The sequence below is a fragment of the Plasmodium vinckei genome, assembly GCF_900681995.1.
Source record: "Plasmodium vinckei vinckei genome assembly, chromosome: PVVCY_09".
Classification (NCBI taxonomy): Eukaryota; Apicomplexa; class Aconoidasida; order Haemosporida; family Plasmodiidae; genus Plasmodium; species Plasmodium vinckei.
The window spans coordinates 1138598-1159334 of record NC_051301.1 but is presented as its reverse complement, the minus strand read 5'-3'; the positions used below and the strand labels follow the sequence as shown (position 1 = coordinate 1159334).

General features: G+C 23.8%; 6 protein-coding genes across 6 annotated transcripts; 3 read left to right on the top strand and 3 right to left on the bottom strand.

Moving 5' to 3' along the window:
• Positions 1–230: 230 nt before the first annotated feature.
• PVVCY_0903380 (regulator of chromosome condensation, putative) lies at positions 231–3415 on the top strand (the record flags this gene model as incomplete). Its single annotated transcript, XM_037634355.1, has 2 exons — positions 231–278; positions 527–3415. 2 exons carry the CDS (start codon positions 231–233, stop codon positions 3413–3415), a joined length of 2937 nt encoding a protein of 978 aa, XP_037490460.1.
• A 1367-nt stretch (positions 3416–4782) lies between these two features.
• Positions 4783–6615, top strand: PVVCY_0903370 (protein phosphatase PPM8, putative; the record flags this gene model as incomplete). The annotated part of the gene is made up of 1 exon (XM_008626674.1): positions 4783–6615. The coding sequence occupies one exon, from the start codon at positions 4783–4785 to the stop codon at positions 6613–6615; it is 1833 nt and encodes a 610-aa protein (XP_008624896.1).
• Positions 6616–7725: 1110 nt separating this feature from the next.
• Positions 7726–9442, bottom strand: PVVCY_0903360 (PQ-loop repeat-containing protein; the record flags this gene model as incomplete). Its single annotated transcript, XM_037634354.1, has 7 exons — positions 7726–7782; positions 7873–7920; positions 8125–8273; positions 8407–8574; positions 8815–8896; positions 9112–9237; positions 9380–9442. 7 exons carry the CDS (start codon positions 9440–9442, stop codon positions 7726–7728), a joined length of 693 nt encoding a protein of 230 aa, XP_037490459.1.
• Positions 9443–10074: 632 nt separating this feature from the next.
• On the bottom strand, positions 10075–11955 carry PVVCY_0903350 (conserved Plasmodium protein, unknown function; the record flags this gene model as incomplete). The annotated part of the gene is made up of 1 exon (XM_008626673.1): positions 10075–11955. The coding sequence occupies one exon, from the start codon at positions 11953–11955 to the stop codon at positions 10075–10077; it is 1881 nt and encodes a 626-aa protein (XP_008624895.1).
• Positions 11956–13040: 1085 nt separating this feature from the next.
• On the bottom strand, positions 13041–14525 carry PVVCY_0903340 (coatomer subunit delta, putative; the record flags this gene model as incomplete). Its single annotated transcript, XM_008626672.1, has 1 exon — positions 13041–14525. One exon carries the CDS (start codon positions 14523–14525, stop codon positions 13041–13043), a length of 1485 nt encoding a protein of 494 aa, XP_008624894.1.
• Positions 14526–15897: 1372 nt separating this feature from the next.
• Positions 15898–20438, top strand: PVVCY_0903330 (DNA-directed RNA polymerase I subunit RPA2, putative; the record flags this gene model as incomplete). The annotated part of the gene is made up of 2 exons (XM_008626671.2): positions 15898–17455; positions 17557–20438. 2 exons carry the CDS (start codon positions 15898–15900, stop codon positions 20436–20438), a joined length of 4440 nt encoding a protein of 1479 aa, XP_008624893.2.
• Positions 20439–20737: the final 299 nt, after the last annotated feature.

Below are 20737 nucleotides of genomic sequence, written 5' to 3'. Positions count from 1 at the left end.
TATTTTAAAAGGGTAATTGTAATATAAACTTTCGAAAAATAACTGTCAAGGATAATGGTATTCCTTAAAAATTAACAAAAAACGATAATAATGGAGTCAATATAATAAATATCCTTATAATAATTCCCCTTATAATACATATATGTATACCTTAAAGTATCACATGTACTAAAAAACTAGGCACATAAACTTATATATATTAACGCCTATATTTTTATGTTTTAAATAAAATGGGTCAAGGAAATGTGAAAAATCGTCTTATTCTTCATGGAACAAATGTATAGCTTTTAAAAGAGGAAAAAGAAATATATATAAATGTACATAGTAAATAGTAAAAGATAGACAAATATGAAACTATCATTTTAAACATAAAATATATTATAGTTTTTATTTGTTATAAACCAATATTATAAATTATAACAATATAGTTTTTTATTTTAAACAAAGCATAGCTATTTCTTATATACCGAGCATATTTACACATTCATATATCATCTACTACTCATTTGTTCTATTAATTTTATAGGAATATTTAATAGATAGAAAAAAAAAATTATGTTTTTTAAACATACGGCATAATGTGAAGATAAAAAAAATATACAATGGTCCTAATAATATAATAGTTATATATGAAAATAATGAATTGGAAATAGTCGGATTAAATAATCACGGCCAATTAGGTTTAGGAGACAAAACGAATAGAAATAAACTAACAATTAATCCAATTTTTTCCAAACAAACAATTCGAAAAATATCATGCGGACTCGAACATATAGTAGCCTTAATGCATAACTATAATGTTTTTGTCTGGGGAAATAATAAATATGGTCAATTAGGTATAGGAGATACTACCAAAGAAATATCAACGCCCTTATTAGTTTATTTTAATGAAAAAGTTATTGATATTGCATGCGGAAATAATCATTCTATTTTTTTAACCGAATCAGACCTCCCTCACGATAATTATATTACTAATGATATAGATGAACAAAAAAAAGACGATAAATGTGTAAATTTAAATAACATAATTGAAAAAGAAAATCACATTAATAATAAATGCTTGTCCAATTTTGACATAAGTATCAATGACCTAAATTGCACCAAACATATAGATAATTTAAATCAGACAAATTTATTACATTTTCATAATGAAAACAAATTTAAGGAACAGGAAGAAATAAAAAAGACAATAGAGAAAATCCCAAAAGAGGTAAAAAATGGACATAAACAAATGCCTTTAGAAAAAGAAAATAGTATACAAAAGGAAGATATACTATGCTTTAATAATATTTACTCATGTGGTTCGGGATCTAATGGAAAACTTGGGTTTAAAGAAGAAGATAATGCTTATTTTCCAAAAAAAGTTGATATAAAAAAAAAATTAAAAATAAGTAACATTTACTCTAGTCACGATTATAATGCATTATTAACTAGTACAGGAGAATTATATACATGGGGAAATAACAATATTGATGAATTAAATGTAAATAATAAAAAATCAAATTATGAAATAAAATTGATGAATTTTAATGATATAGTTATAAAGGCATCACTTGGTAAATTATATTCAGCTTGTTTAACAAAAAATAATAATTTTTATATTTGGGGAAATAATATTACTGGAATAAATAGATTAAATTTATCGAATCATAAGGTTAAAGAGTTTTCATGTAATGATGATAATATTATTATACTAACGGAAGATAATAAGTTATTTTTATTAAACTCACTAAAAAAAATACAATGCATGAACAAATTAATTGAAGACAAATTATATGCTGATAAAAAAAATGATAATTCTATTCAATACAATTTTATAGGAAATGGAAATAAGTATTTATATGTTCAAATGGGTATAAATCAAGATGCTAATAATATAAGTTCATTAAAACTAAATGATTATTCTTCGGATAATTTACTTGAATCAGTAGACAAACAATATATAACATACAGTGAAATAAATGAAAATATAATACATTGTAATAATTCTGTATCTTTAAACAGTGATAATATAGAACCAATGGAAAGTATTTTAAATACGAAAGACACACAAATAGAGCAATATAAGCTTTGTGGAGACAGTAAGAAAAATAAAAATCATGAAGAAATTATATTTTCTTCGAAAATTTCTGAAAAAAGTGAGGCAACTCCCGGTATAGCAATGTGTTGTAGCATGAAAGGGAATGAAGACGAAATAGAAGATAGAAAAACAAATTTTTATGAAGAAATAGATCAAAAATGTGAAAGAATAGAAATAAATAATACTACACATTCTGATCTCCCATTTTTTAAAATGGATCATACTACAAACAATATAAAAAATAAACCCATATATGGAATTAACCAAAATATTATAAACACGTTTTCTTCTTTTTCTAATAAGTTTGGAAAAAATGAAAATTTAAACAATTTTTGTAATGGATCAGGATCAGGTATAGAAAAGGAACCGAAGGAAGAAACGAAAAATGCGGAGTCAAAAAATGAAAAGAAAAAACAGAAAAGTAAAAAAAATACAAAACAAAATAATATCCCTAATGAAAAAATAAAAATTATGAATTTTCTTAATAACATTAATAATAGTAAGGAAATTGCATGTATAAATGATATCGATTGTCTTATAAATGGTAATTATTTAAATTTTGAAAATAATAAAAAAAATTATGGTGATTATCATTTTATAAAAAATAATATAGATGAAATTATGAATAAAAATTCTAATTATATAGACTATTTATCAGGTTATGATGAAATTATGAGTAATTTTGATGATTTACCCACTGAAAATCAAAACCCATTTTCTTCTTATACCCACCAAGAAGATAAACATATTAATTTAAATATAATATTATTAAAAGAATTAAATAAACAAAAAAAAATAAACGTTTTTTATAGTCACGTATTAAGTGCCGTTTTACAACAATTAAATGATTTAAAAGAGGAAAAAAACAAATTAAAAAAAAAATTATCGCTCTTTAGGCATTTAAACCACTCAAACCATAGCGTAAAGAAATATAAAGACGAGAGACACCCAAAATATAATAATAGTAGTAATATAAATAGCAATAATATAAAAAATAAAACTATTCCCATTTTAAAAAGGTATCCTAAAAGACTTCATATTACTCAATCAAAAAAGACAAATGAAAAAAATGAACAGATTTTACCTTTAAATTTAAGACAACATAGCATAAATTTGCATATTGATAATCCCACTGCTGCCACTATATCTGATAGCAATGATAACCCTTATTTTATGGGCGAGCGAAATCTAATAAATATTCAAAGTGAAAAAATAAACACAGAGTCAAATAATTTGCTCTTTGTGAATGAGTTCGAACCGGATTTATTTATAAAAAAAAAAAGTGAAAATAATGCAGAAGTAAATAATATACCAATATTTTTTTTAAATAACTAAAAATTGTAAAGATAGCAAAAAAAAGGAGTAACTCAGCCCTGTTTTGCAAATATTTCTTTATATAGCTGGTACTGTATATACATAATGGAATAGTATATTCACTTTGCAAACGATAAACACTATAAAAATTAAGGTTTAAATATATAGAATTTTGAACAAACTATATATAACTTTGGAAGAAGGGAATAAATATATATTATTTCTTTTATTTATTCAAAAAATTAACAAAAATAATATTTTTATGTTATGCATTTTTTTTATAATTTTTCTTGTATGATATATTAGGTGAATTATATTAGAATATAATAATACTATTTATATTGGCCATCTATTGGGCTTTATTTGAATATTTTTCTTATTTTATTTATTCATAATATAAAACTTATTACAAGTAATATTTTTGAGATTAACCATCTATTATTTCTTTGTATATATTTATTATTTAACACTAATTTATAATATGAAAGCAAAATATGATACTTTATATTCAATTTTGATATAATTAAAATAAAAATTTATAGAAAAGTCATGCCATTTTAATTTATATTTAAAAAAGGTGCATAGAAGAGAGAAATGGGCAAAGAAAGGATAAAATTAAAAATTCTTTGAAATATATACAAATTATTATATGTATAATTTTTTTGCATTACTAAAAATTTGTACTTTTTTCAATTGTTTTGTTTAAATATTTTTTAATAAATTTTGTTAATTCCGTATTGATATAAAAATATAGCTAAATAAAAGTAGTAGCGATATTATAGCTATTTCTTACATATTTTTTTTATCTTATTTTTTGGGTAAAGGGGCGATGTAATATGTTATTAAGGCACTCACGTATTTTGCAACAATTATTTTTTATTAATAATTTATTTTTACTTTTAAAATTATTATAACTAACATTTATGTAATAAAAATAATGAAATATAGGGTATAGTAATATAGACTTGCTACGGTAACGTTATACATATTATATAGAAAAATTATTTATAATTATTTTAAGATATAATTGAAATACTTATAGATTTTGATATACGATATTTTTTTACTCATTATGAAAAAAAAAAAATATAAATATAATTAATTATATAATTAAATATAATAATATCGTTGAAATATAACTATATAGTTAAATATAATAATTATATAATTAAATATAATAATATCGTTGAAATATAACTATATAGTTAAATATAATAGTTATATAATTAAATATAATAGTTATATAATTAAATATAATAGTTATATAATTAAATATAATAATATAATTAAATATAATAATTATATAATTTAATATAATAATATAATTAAACACAATAATATAATAATAATAATAATATAATAGTAGCAATAATAATAAACGAGTCAAAATGGGGGGCCTATATCACGAATTACAATTAGGCAAAAAAATTTCATCGAGGAAGGTACTATTATGTTTGGCAATTTTTATCATATCAATACTAGTCGATAACAATAATGTTTTATGCCAAGAAAAGAAAAATGCAAAAACATCAACAAAAATAAAAGTAATAAAAAATGGAAAAACTATAAAAACGCTAAAAAAATCTGATGCACGAAAAAAAAAAACTGATGAGTTTATGCTTATTTCACCTGATGGCGATAGTGTTGAAGAGTATTTTGGAGATAAAAATGCGTTCGATCGTGGTATTGGTTATAAGGGTGCTCTTTATGATAATTGTGCATTTGATTATGCCGGTCGCCCTTATCCAAGCCTTATTGGCTTGGTACCCGACTTTAAAGATGATAATGAACGTAATCAATTCATTAAAGATCAATACATGATAGACGAAAAACGGGCTTTTCGTTTGGATTTTGTAAAATTCGATGATGATTTCGATACCCCATTTCTCCGTGAAAACGCTTCAAACATTTATATGACTCAATGGGAAGCTAACGATCCTGTAGAAGATAGATGCCTTGTAACTCTTATAGATTTGAATGAAATAGAATTAAAACCTTTAAAAAATAAATTCGAACCTATAAAATCAACTCAGGAAATGTTTATAGAGCATGTTGATGAGTATGTGTCAGAGAAGATGGACGATTTTATAAATTATTATAAGGGAGTATTAAAAAATTCTACGGCCATACCTAGGCATTATAATCTTGCTGATGATGCTGATATTTTTTATAATGATGGTGACTATGAACCAATATCAAGTAATACTTCAAGTTCTAATGCAGACTCTAGTAGTGATGAAAATACAAATACTGGAGATGTATTTAACCTTAAAGATAACCAATATCTATTTACTTCTGTTATGGATGGACATGGTGGTCCAACAATGGCTGAAATATTAAGAAAATGGTTACCTGCTTACGTTAAAAAAAATTTAATGAAGAGAATATTAAATGGCAAATTAAAACCCCGTGATATTGTAGCAGCTATAGAAGAGGCACATGTAGAATTTGATAACGATGTTCTACAAATAACTTTAAAATTTAAAAGGACCATTTATGATTATAATCCAAGTGGATCATGCGCATTAAGTATTTTAATGGATAAACATAGTTACTATGTAAGTAATGCTGGTGATTCAAAATCTCTTCTATTAAGACCGGATGATTTTGTTGTACTAAATAACGTTCATAATATTGCTGAACCTGCGGAAAAAGAAAAAATGATAAATGACCATCCTAATGATAAGAAATTAATTTTAGCTAGACTTGGTAAGGATAATAAAATTTATCCTAGCATAGATTATTCTGAATTACCCTCTACTAAAAAAGTTGGCCCATTAGGATTATATAGACCCTTACGCAAAAATGCTACATATATAAAAGGTTTATTACAATGTACAAGATCATTTGGTGATTATTTCTTAAAAGAAAAGGATTTTGCTGGTAAATATTTGAAAAAATTAGATTCTTTCCAAGGGGATATCTCATTTCCTTATATAACTAGTCGTCCAGAAGTTTTTGCCATCAGAAGATCGAAGAGAGATAGATATCTAGTCCTAGCAAGTGATGGTGTCACAAATGATTTAAGTGACTTTAACATACATGATATTGTTAGTAATTATGGATTTACTCTTGAGGAAGCTTCGAAACTTTTAGTTGGCGCTGCTATCGAAAATCATTCCTCATATTCATCATTTCACCGAATAGATATGATGGCTTTCAATGCTAAAAAAAGAGCGTATCATGATGATTCAACTGTAATACTTTTGAAACTATTTTAAGCCCCAAAAGGGTATAATTACATTTTAATCATTAGGCGATATTAATTCAAAAAAAAATTGGAAAAACCAAAACTTATTTCACATATTTGTAAATGATGGACATAATAAAGAAGTTATTAGGATTATACAAAAATGATTTATAAAGTTTTAATAATTATTTATAATATATTATAAATTTATAATTTACAAGCTATAACTATTGATGATATTTTTATAGAATAACATTTATACATTTATAGCATGGGAATCTAATTAAATCCTTTACGCCTGCATTTATATAGATAATTCAATAGCATATTTATATTTATCGTTTTATTATATTTAATAATTGCATTATTAATATATTACTTTTGTATGCTTTATATCGATGTAGAAACATATGATGCATATTATTTCACTATTATTGTACGTGCATATTTTGTCATATATTTCATTATATATATATTTGATCATGTTTGTCTGTTTCTTTCATATTATAAATAATTTTTAATTATTTTAAGTTTTTGTAATATGTATTTTTTTTCTTCCGTTTATATGCATCTTCATAATATGCAAGTTTAATATTTAGATGCATAATACATATTTATAGTGAAATACAGGAATAACACATATTGTGTTTCTATTTTTAGGAGCGCTATACTTCTTATGCATTTACACTTGCATATATAATAAGCTTCATCATCATTAACACTTTATTTTATAGCGTTTTAATAACTTCGCCGTGATATAAATAAATATTTTATAGAAAATCCTTTATAAAGAAATTAATAAGAGAGTACAAATGATTGTACTCTATGTAAATATTTACGTGTTTCAAATAAAATTTTTATACACAAAAAAAGTTATGAACACATTTTAAGTTATACATATGTTCAAAATATATGCAAATGAAAAAAAAACATTATAAACAAATAATTTTCTTTTTGATTTTTAACACATAAATCACATTTAGGGTGGTAAAGGTTCGTGACTATATTTTCAAGCAATAACTTAAAAATTAAAATTTATAATTATAAAAAATAAGTTGTAGTTGTTACTTAAAAAAAATATGAAGTTATTCCTAGGCATATGCATATATATTTGTGCAAATGATATCAATCATATTTTATTCTACTCGACCTTGGTTTTGGCTAAAACTTTATTTGTGTTTTTCCAATAATAAAAAATCTAAAGGCAAATGTACAAAATAAATGCCATTTCATTTTATGTTAATATTTTTTTTGTATAATACTTTTTTTTTAATTTCATTGCTCTTACTTGGAACAAAATAATGAAATTTAAGACTGCCGGAACGATACAACGGATCTTGAAAAAAAAATAATAATTATTATTATTATACAACACAAGGATTAGCTATTAATACCATTTTATGTATGTAAATTGTGGATTCTAGTGTTCCATCTTAAAATTTCCATAATATGTATGTAAACATCGTGTATATATCGGTATTCGTACAAACATGCCTATTATCTTTTTGTTACTTTTCATTTCCTTTCTTTTGTAGCTTACCATGTATATTATATTATTTATGTTATAAAATACGACAAATATTATGGACAAATTTCTGAGACAAAGGAGTGAGTAAGTTATTGGAGACAAATTTCCGGTGTGCTTATTTTTATTATTTAAACGTATTTGAGGGAACTTGGACAAACCGCCTAAAGTTATAAAAACAAAGCCCGTAATTATTTAACTATAAAAATATTTGCACACAAAAAATGCATGTAGTAAACAGTTATATGATGGTGTACACAATTATATATATATAAATATTTATTTTTTTTTTATAACTTAATGGAATTATTATTATTCCAATCAAAGGAAGCATTGCATTAGGTAACCCATAGATTAGAAACAAAATATAAAATATATATAAGAAAATTTTAAAAAATTTAATGGATTTTGAATACTGGTTGCTATATTTCCACATAAAATATACTATCAAAAGATTTTGCACATCTGTTAAAAGCCATAAAAAATACGAAGAATTATTTATACAACTTCGAAAAACAAAATAAATTATAATTCAATTATTTTCCTGCTTCTAATGTTAATACACAATGTTTAGCAATATAGTACATATACGCATTGCGTCATTTTCCAACACGTATTTTTCTGCACATCATTACATTAACATATGCATTTTTCTATCATATATATATGTATTTGTTAATATATTTATAGCATTATTTTTTTTACTAATTATAGCGATGTTTAAATATAGTTTCAGATCTAGGTTGTCTCTTATCGAAATTATTATTTCTGAGCTTGCTATAAAAATCTAGAGAATAATAAATAAATAAATAAATAAATAAATAATAATGATGAATATACTTCATGTTTTAGTTATATTTTATTATAACTATAAATGCAACATCAGTATAATTTAATATATATCGTATTTCTCTTTGGTTACACGTCATTATTCATTTATACTCACATTGTATTCACTACACCATATATAAATACATCCACATAAATGCATTAAATTATTACTTCTAAATATATGGTTGCAAATGAGATACCACAAGCAGTCTTATTAACAAATATTTTTATTATTTGTGGAACTTTTATGAAAAGGGCCCCAATAATGGTTGAGTGCACGAGTATGGTATTTAATACCTTGATGTATATAAAAAGAAAATGTAAGAATGTCGATAAGTAAATATATAACTAAATAAATGTACATGAAACAGTATTCAATATATATGCATATAAAAACAAACACGATTCCACAGTTCATGCAAATTTGTTGCTATTTTACTGATATTATATTGTCTTTATGATAAAAGTTTTCTGAAAAAGCATTGAAATATGGGGATTTCATTTTAAAAATATTTTGATGATTATTAAAATAGGGTTATTAAAAAGGGGGTAAGAATATGTATATATCAGATTAAAACGTAATTAATCAAGTATCTATGCATATAATAATAATGCATTATATACCAACATCTATATAAACATATTTCGCATAATTTGTATTTGATTATTTGCGTATTTTTATAAAATCTACTATTTATTTTTTTAACATATAATTTGTGGTTAATGCCATAGTGGTATAAAACCATTTAGCGTTTACATTAATAATTTATCGATGCAAAATCGACTTAGATATATTCATAATTTTAGCAGGAGAATGAAGTATGTATTATATAGTATTTTACTATTAAACCAGCATTAAGATTGCTAATTTTTCTACATATATATATTAAAAGTATAGATTTTACATATACGTTGCATTATATGCTATATACGCATCGCGAAAGAGAATAAATTATTATGAGTTAATTTTTTATTTCTTATAATTTTTTAGCATGTTCATTTTTTAATTTATATTATTTCTAATAAAGAAAAGGAGTAAATATTTATATACGCATAACACCAAAAAATAGTATAACAAAATAAAAGGTCGTGAGAAAAAATTCAAACTGAAATTCACAATATGGAAAAAAAAAATTACTTTTTTTTTTTCAAATTTTTATTTTTATTTTTTTTATCCGAATTTTTAATGTATACAAATATGTAAAATAAATCAAATGCGTTATACTTAATTATAGAAGATTTATCAGACGAAATTAAAAACATTTTAATTTTGTAAACGCTTTGAATATTCTCTTTGCTTGTACACAAATTAATGATTTTCTCTGGCTTACATTTAAAGTTTAAGACAACTAGTTGATAATAACCAGTTAAATTTAATGTGCACTTATTAAAATAATTTGTTTTTTCATCATTATTATTTAATTCGTTAAATATATTTATATATTTAAAAATTTTTTTATCAGTAACAATTTCAACATTATATGCAATGTTTTTATCATTTATTAATTCGAAAATCTGTTTAACTAAATTTAAGTCAATTATATTTACAAAGGTTTGACTTAGTATATCTTCATTATCAATTGGCTTTCCTATATGCTCTTTCTCTTCATTATCTACACCTTTCAAATGTGCTTTTGTATTGTTGACAAATGGAAGATCGCTATTTTTTGTTTTGTTTTCAAAAATATATAGAGAATTATATTTGTTTATATTTAGATCATCATGGGGTAAACCATTAATTATATCCTTTTGAATATCTTCAATTTTTTGTACAAATTTATTTTTATATAATTCTACAAACTTTTTTTTGTGTACTATCTGTCTTTTTAAGTTCGTTGAATAAGTACCATTATAAAAATACCCTTGAAAAATTAAATTATCATGAGAAATGTATTTCAATATATCAAATATATTTTCTTTTTTATTTTCATCAAAAATTTTCTTTATTTTATATAGCTTGTTTTTTCGTCTTATTTTTAGCTTGAAATCTTTAAATATGTCTTCTTCCATTTTTTCAATGAAATAAGCTTCCTTATCTTTTTGGACAATTTTCATATCCTGTTCATATATAGAAGAAATGTTTTTTTCATTTTGGGATTCTAAATTAGTACTTTTTTTTTTTTTTATTATATTTTCTATCCTTTCATATACGTTATATAATAAATTATGGCTAGCAGTATTGTTGTTATTTTCTGGCACATTCTTACAATGAATTTCCTCATTTTGAAATTTTGTTTTTTCCTTATTATTCAAATTATTAATATAACTATTTTGATTATTACAACTTTCTATCGATAAAAAGCTAAAGTAATTACTAGAAAAAAATATATTATTTTTTTTCCTAGGACAACTAATAAAATCGTCGTCTGATATCGATGGAACATAAAACATGTATCCATGCCCATTCATTGAATTGTTTACAAAATATCCAATATATAAAAATGGATAAAAATAATATAAAGAAAAACCATTGAACATATTGTTATCAAATTCACCAATATATATATTAACCTCTTTTAATGGAACATATAAAAAGTTTTTTAAATTCTCGACGCCATTTTGTTTGGTGTTATTGTCGTTATATTTGTTAATTATATCATCATACAAATTCATGTAAACAAATAAATTATGTATGTTTTTATATTTTACCCATATACCATTTCTATATTCATTTTTTATGAATATACCTGTATATATTTCATTATGCTTTATATATTTACCATTTCCTTGTAAAATTATTAAATGTTCTTTTATTTCACAACAGTTTGCACCCTCCTCTTTAGTCTTATAATTATCGTAACCATTTTTTTTTTCGTTAATTTTTTTTTCTATTATTGTATTTTCTTTTTTTTCATTTTCTTTTGAAGTATATGTTTCCCCATTAATTTTATATGGGGTACCTTTATTCTCTTCTAAAACATCTTTGTCTGTTTTTGTCTCATCACCCACAACATATTCTCCAACATATAAAGTATAATCTCGATAAAAAAGACCTGTCTTCACAGTTTCAGACATTAATTATGTTTTCGTATGTTTTAAAAGATTTTCCTTGGCTAGAAATAATTTTTTCTATATCTCGTACTCGATTTTTGCTCTTATGTGCATGCCCATATACATATATACAGTCTTATGGGCTTATTTTAGAATAGGAAATTTATGGATACGCACTTTCACCTATTTACTTCTTATCACATAAGATTTTTTTTTAATAAAATTAGAGAATTTAATTATTTTGAAAAGAGGTAATGAAGAAGAAGAATAATACTATAAAATAATGAATATAATTCAGGTAATAATATGGAGATAAAATTGATTTTTATTAAACAATATTATAATAATCTGAAAATATTTAATCCACACACCAAAATATATAGGATATTTATGCACGCGTACAAAAGCTCCCTTAATGAATATAGCATAAAGTATATCTTAGCTTTATTTTCCTTAATTGCTAATTAATGGTAAGACAATATAACTATTATAAAAATAAGTAATAATAGGAGATTATACAGAAAAGGGGAATAGCTTTTTAGTATTATCGCCACATCTACATGAATATGCATATTCCTATTTCGCATTCTTTAAAAAATTATATGACATTTGTATTAATAATTAAATCTTTTTTTTTATCGATTTAGCGGCTTATATGCAAAGCTTAGTTTTTACACATAATATTTTTGTAAATTATGAAAACATATTACAAAAAATAAAATGGAAAATATAAAATATGAAGAGGTTCAAAATCGTGTAATAAAAAGTTATACAAAAAAATCAAAATAAAATAAGTATATAGATAATATAATGAATAATATGCATGTGCGCTAAATCCATATTGCCATAAACGATTAATAATATTTATAAAATATCTCGGAAAATTGGAATGGATTTCGTCCCAAATTTCAGAGTTAAAAAAACTCTTAACAAACATAAAGCGTAAAGAGTTTTGCCGATCAAGTATTACCATGCTTGTTTCTTTTCCATAATTTTTAGAAAAATCATAAAAGGATAATGGCATTATTTTATATTGTTACGTAAAAAGGCCAGAAAAAAATCCAATGAATAAGAGAATTTTCTTGCTTATTGATAAAAAAAATTATACCTTATTTATTTACAGTAAACAAATAGGTTATGCTTTTCTTTATTTCATATTCTATATTCTCATTTGTATCTTCGTCTACAACACTAAGAACATTAAGATTGTGGGCAAGAACATCTGATTTAGCTTCAACAGAAAATGGAAATATGTGTTCAGGCTTTGAATTAACAGATATTTCGATTTGACAATTCTTATTATTTTCTAAAGTATCAACATGCCAATTTAATAAAATTCCATCATGCTGTATAATTCCTTGGTCCTTACTAATAACTTGTGGTTTACTTGAAGATGGGCACATTAAATTAACATTTAAATCGTATATATTTTGATTTGGATTTTTCATTTTATTTTCGATTTCCAAATTTAATATTGTACTTTCGTTATCTTCACATGGCCAGCAACTAATATTAAGAGGCAGATACATATCGTTAAGATGGTTTATTTTCCATTTTAACAATGGGTATACTGTAGATGTTCTAAAATTTTTATTTTTATCTTTCAATTCTAATATATTAGAATTATATTTATTTTTGTCTAATATTGGATGTATTTTCGCCTTATCTGCATACTCATTATTTAGTTGTATAATAATTTTTGAGTATTTATTATTATTGATTTGTAAATTAAATACTCCTTGAATATCCAAGTCACATAATGTTCCTTCAGAGCTTAGTGTACATATAATATTTTCATTTATATATATATTAACAGGTTTATCAAAAATGGAATTAACATTAATATTTGATTTATTTTCTATTCCACTATTATCTACGACATCTAATATTCTAACATTTTCCTTTTTATTTGTTAACTGCATACCTTTATAGGAATTGAATGATTCATCAATAATAGTTGGCTGTTCTTCAGATCTATATAAAAAGTTTTCTATTAAATTGGAATTATATTCTACACTATTAATAATATTATTCGATATAAAACTATTATTACTAATGCTGCTGCTTTTATTTTTTTTTTGTCTATCTTTTTCTAATTTTGATGCAATAAATTTTCTCCTTTCTTTTTCTTCTTTTTCTTTATTTTCTCTTATCAATGTTTGTAACTTTTCTTCATGTGATTCCATCTCAATATATGCTTTTATCTGATTCGTATTTACTATTTCTCTTACGCCATTTTTAATTAATTCATCAATATAAAATATTATAGTAAAACATTTTTTTAAAATTGTGCATTCATTTATATTCCCTTGGCATATATCTTGGATAATTTGGCTTAATACTTTTATTATTTCTAAATCTTCAATAATATTCGAGTTTATATTGGTTATTAAGAATATATATATATTATCTAATGGTTGATATACATAACGCACCTTTTCGGTTTCTATATATGTATGATCACTCCTTTCTCTTTCTATCAAGTTATGAAAAGGAATCGCTAGAGAGTCTAAATCATATTTACTAATATTCTGAAACTGCCGTGAAACTAAAATTTTGTTTTTCGTACTTATTACAGCGCTTATCACTGTCATTGTGCCCTTTCAAGAGTATTTAATCTGCTATTACTTATTTATTTTTTTCGAATACATAAAGAATATCCTGTATATATCAGGGATGCATAAATATATGTAATTTTACTGTGCAAGTTTTGGGCGTTTTTTATTTATGTTGTTTATCGTTTTGTTCGTTAAGCAATCATAAAAGATATATTCATATAAATATATATTAATCAAACTTTGAGAGCATGGTAATATATACACAAGCATGCTTCAAAAAAAAGGGAAATATATAACGCATATAAATGCATATGTATATATTAATGCTCCTCGAAGATTAACCCTGTAAATAGCATTGGCAAAACAAAACTAAAGGTGTTTATGTTATCCAAAAAGATGGAAAAAATATATAAAAATTATAATAAATAATAATAAATAGGATAAATATAAATATTTTTTTTAAATGTTTCCAAAATAAAGGTAAATTTCGGTATACAAGGGAAAAAATGTATTAACCCCAACTTCACAAAAAATTAAAATAAAATGTATAAATTCAAATATACTAAAAAATTTATATAAATCCAATGAAACGGTAATATTTGCGCATTTTTTTTGTGTGCTTAAGATTTTTTCATAGAGGGGAAAAAATAGGAAACAAAGTTCAGGGTTTATATATAATATTTATATTTATGCATAAGTGCTTTATTCGTTCTTCATATATATTAATTACTCCACTAAACATATCATCTATATAAGTCAAAAAATATAATAATATTAAAGTCAAAAATATTATCATATATTTTTAAAAAAAAGTTGTTTTATATAAATAGAGCATTATGCTATCTATATATGTATTATATTTTTTTCTTCTCCAACAACTTTTTTGTTAATTAAAAGTAGATATGTTAGAATAGTTGAATAATTAAAATATATAATTTTTTTGATTTGTGTTATCGTTACGCTGGTAATATATACATATAAATATATATTTTTTTCTTTTTGAATATTTTTGTATATATATATATATGAATGGAGTCATAGTGCCATTTTTAATGATACTAGTAAACAGAATTTTATAAAAACTGTCAATTTGTTCATAGCCACGTTGCATAAGCAGGCATATAAGCAAGTTATAATGTTTAATGTCATGAATATTTAAAATATAGGCACTACGCCTATACATAGCTTCTTAGATAGCGCATGGATACGACCGTATGGGCGTACATGTATATATATAATACATTACAACGGATAGCGATATAAATTATATCCCTACAATGCTTACACGCATATGCTTCATTTTATTTAAATAAATAGCAAACAAATAATTAAAAAGGAATGCATTATATATATAAAATAGTATAGGTAAATATTCTTCATAAATTTCTCTTAAAGTAAAGAAACAAAAATGACGGTGATTACACCGAATAATCATAAAACAAATGAAGAAAATGAAAAAGAAATAGACCGTTCTAAAACGGATAGTAGAAGAAGTTCAATTAGTAAAAATCGAAATAATGAAGATAATAATAAAAAGATAAGAAGAAGGATAAATATAGATATTACTGATGAAGAAATAAAATTACATGTAAAAATTATAGAATCCTTATATCCAAATATAAAATTAAAAATCGATAAAGTAATTAATGGGACATATAATATATTCACAAAATTTTTAGTTCAATCTCACATTGATGATTTTAATTCATTTATAAATGTGTATGTAAAAAATATGCCTGAAACATTACCAGTTATAGAATATTCTCCTAATATAAATAGATACTCTTGTTTAAATTATGAGAAAAAACCATCAGAACGAATAAAATTTTATATAAGTGATATAAAAATAAAAAACCCAGTTATAAAAAGTGATAATGGAAATATAAGAAATGATTACCCATATTTATGCAAATTAGCTTGTAAGACATATGAAGGTGAAGTTTTAATGGTAATAAATAAACAATATAAAAATGAAATAGTTCAAACTACTGTAAGTACCGGTTTTATACCTATTATGGTTTTGTCAGATTTATGTAATTTAAAAAATTTAAGTAAAAAAGAATTAACTCAAAAAGGAGAAGATGAAAGTTTATTAGGAGGGTTTTTTATTATTTCCGGGAATTTAAAAATAATAAGATATGTAATATGCCCCAAATATAATGCATTATTGCTAAACGAAGAAAATAAAGTTCACATAAATTGTTTACTAAGTGATAATAGTGTTATTATTAATTCTTTAGCTTATTCAAAAAATTATGAATATGGATATTTATCACGATTTCAGGGTTCTTTTATTCATATACCATTTAATGTGTTAATTTTATGTCTGAGTCCAATAAAAAAAAAAAGTTACATATATAACAAAATTAAATTGGGTATAAAAAATGAAAATGCAATCAAATATATAGAAAATTATGTAAATTCTATTTTTTTAAAAAATAATATTAATGAAAAAGAAGTATTCGAAAAATATAATTTAAAATATATAGGAAAGTATGCAAATGTTTCAAGAACTATATTTAGATATTATGAAGGAAATAATTATAAAAAAGGAAAATCTATTATCAAATATTGTGTGTTACCACATTTGCAATCTAATTCAGAAAAATTTGAAACTGTTTGTTTAATGTTTAAACAATTAGTTCTAAGCAAGTTTAAATTAATTAATATAATTAATAAAGATTCTTTAGAATACCATTCTGTAACAACTTGTAGTGGTTTATTATCAAATATTCTTAAAGAAAGAATTCTAAATTGCTTTTATAGAATGCAAATGTTATATGCCAGATCTCTTCATAAATTTTTGGAAAAAAAATATGAAATGTTCAAACTCAATGTTAAACAAATATATCTACGTTACAAAGAAATGATATTACATGAACTGAGTGAAGATCACTTCAATCAAATCTCGCTTAACAATAATGACGATACATTGGAAAATAATAAAGGATTAACTTCGGAAAATGGTAATTATTTCATCATATATACGCATTGAATTAGTATATGTTTCCACCTTTTGTACATACATATATATGCCTACATTTTTATTTTCATTTTTTCATTTTAGACTATCTAAACAGCAAGATGGATGCCACAAAAAAACTCAGACTTATGTTTATGAACGAAAAGGAAAAATTATTTGAAAGTGTCGATGGATACTTGAGAGAAATGTTTAGTGATACTCGGATATTTGTTGAAAATTCTAAAGCATTCACAGCTGCATCTTTTTCTGTATCATATCTTTTTAAAACGGGAAATATAACATCTGATAATATACATTATCAACAAAGAAGTGGGTGGGCTATTTTAGCGGACGAAATTAATAACCTTAGATTGCTAACTAATTTTAGAGCTATACATAGAGGAAGTTTTTTTCAAGATGTTAAAGTTTTATCACCAAGAAAATTGCTAGGAGAATCCTGGGGGTTTATATGTCCTGTCCATACACCTGACGGTTCGCCATGTGGTTTATTAAATCACTTGTCTCAATATTGTTATATCTATAATGTTGCTAGTAACGAACCACATAAATTTAATATAAAAATGTATTTAAAAAAAATCGGAATAAATATTAATTTAGATGAAACAAGTGGAATACATACTATTTATGAGAACCAAACAATTCCAATCATTGTTGATTCGGTTCCTATTACATATATTAGTGAAAATGACTTCAAAAGAACAGTTTATAAACTGAAATATGCAAAAAATCATAATCTATACAATTTAAAGTCACACTTTGAAATTATTGCACACTTAAATGAGCAATCAATGATGGATAGTATAATGATTAATACATGTACAGGCAGAATTATAAGGCCTCTATTAAATTTAAAAATGAAATGTATTGAATTTATTTCTCCTGGATATCAGCCATATGTTTCTATAGCTGTAAATTATGATGATATAATAAAAAATAATCTGGCTCGAAAAATTTTAAAAAAAAAAGAAAATATTGTAAATTTAAATAGTATAAACAATACAAAAAATACGAAAAAAATGACCCTCAAAGAACAATATCATTTTTTTACTAATAAAAAACATAATATAGAAAAAGAAGCAGAAGACTACAATGAAAGTGAAATTATAAGAAAAGAAAAAAAAAAAATTTCAAAGAGTAAAAATAAAATACTAAATATACTGGAAAATAAAAAACAATATCAATTCCACGAGGATGAATATATTAGTAGCTCTGATTATGAAACCAGTAGCGAATCGGATAAATATTCAGATGATAATATGTCATCCACAACTTATATCGATAGTGATGAAAACTTAAATTTAGATATATATGAACAAATTCCTCAAAAATTTGAATATATGGAATTAAAACAAACATCTTTTTTATCATTTTTAGCTTCTTTAACACCATTTTCTGATCACAATCAAAGCCCTCGTAATATCTATCAATGTCAGATGCTTAAACAAACAATGGGTATACAAAGTTTAAATATGTTTTATACCTTTACTAATAAAATTTATAGAATGATAACACCACAATTTCCTCTTGTTGTTACAAGAGATTATGAACTTTATGGAATTGACAATTTTCCTAGTGGTACGAATGCTGTTGTTGCTATATTAGCATATACAGGATATGATATGGAAGATGCACTTATAATTAATAAAGCTAGCTCAGATAGAGGAATGTTTAGAACCCATATATATAAAACGGAAATTATTGATTTAAATAAAAAAACAGATTCTTATGATTTTGTTCTAGGTAATAATATTAGATATACTACTAATAGTTTGTCATCGAAAAATAATAATCGTGAACATAAAGGAAAATTTTTAAACAAAGATGGTTTACCATGTATAAACCAAAAAATGATAGAAAATAATCCATTATATTCATATATAAATAAAAAAAATCAATTAACTACTTATGAAATGTTTAAAACTCATGGTGATTATTATGTTGATTGCGTGAGTAATTCACAAAATAGCAATAATCAAGTTGCAATAATAAGATTAAGAACAACTAGGCCACCTTTAGTAGGAGACAAATTTGCTTCAAGGCATGGACAAAAAGGTGTTGTCTCGAGATTATTCCCACATGAAGATATGCCTTTTTCAGAAAGTGGAATCGTTCCAGATGTTATTTTTAATCCTCATGGTATACCATCACGTATGACAATTGGTATGCTTATTGAAAGTATTTGTGGTAAAGCTGCTTCTATATATGGTAAAAGAATTGATGCTACTCCTTTTAGAAAATATACTAAACAGAAAAGTTTCAATAATCCTTGGATTGATAGCTGTGGAGTAAAGGGATTTCTGAACAAGCAAGATGAAAATGCCGATGAAAAAAAAACTACTATCAAAAATTCCACTGAAAATAGCGACACAACTGAAATTAGTTATGATGAAAAAATAGATTTTTTTGCAAAATTGCTGTTAAATAAAGGATATGATTATTATGGAACAGAATTATTATATAGTGGTATATATGGAGTCCCATTACAAGCACATATATTTTTCGGAGTAATTTATTATCAAAGATTAAGGCATATGGCTTATGATAAAGCCCAAGTTAGACGGACAGGACCAGTATGTCATTTAACACACCAACCTCTAAAAGGTAAAAAAAGACATGGTGGTATAAGACTGGGAGAAATGGAAAGAGATGGTTTAATATCGCATGGTTGTAGTTTTATAATTAATGAAAGATTTTTAATGAATTCAGATGGCCACGAATGTTTTGTTTGCCCTAAATGTGGACTGATATTATCTCCAATTTTGCAATATAACTGTAGTGGAAAATTAATAAAAGGAAGGTCAATTGGAGGGAATAGTAAAATGGCAGTTTGTAAATCGTGTAATGTTTCATGCAAAATTGTATATGTTCCTTATGTTTTGCGATATTTATTGAATGAATTAATATGCTTAAATATAACCATACGATTAAATATACAATCTGTAGAATCAATGTTTGGCATGAAATAATTCAAGAATCATCATGGAAGCCCAAAAAATGAAAAAAAGAAAAAGGACAGCAAAAGACATACAGCAATGTTGCTTCCCTCCTTTCCTAAAAGTAGGAAGTAATATATGAATTACAATATTTTTATTTATATATTAATGCATTTATCATTTTGTATTTTTTTTTATTCCTCTTTAAATTTATTAATTTTTTAAATAAACCATTTATAATATTATATATAATTCTTATATGTATTTTTACACATTTTGTATATTACATTTTAAATAAAACTTATTGTTTTATACCCAAAGCAATAAGAAAA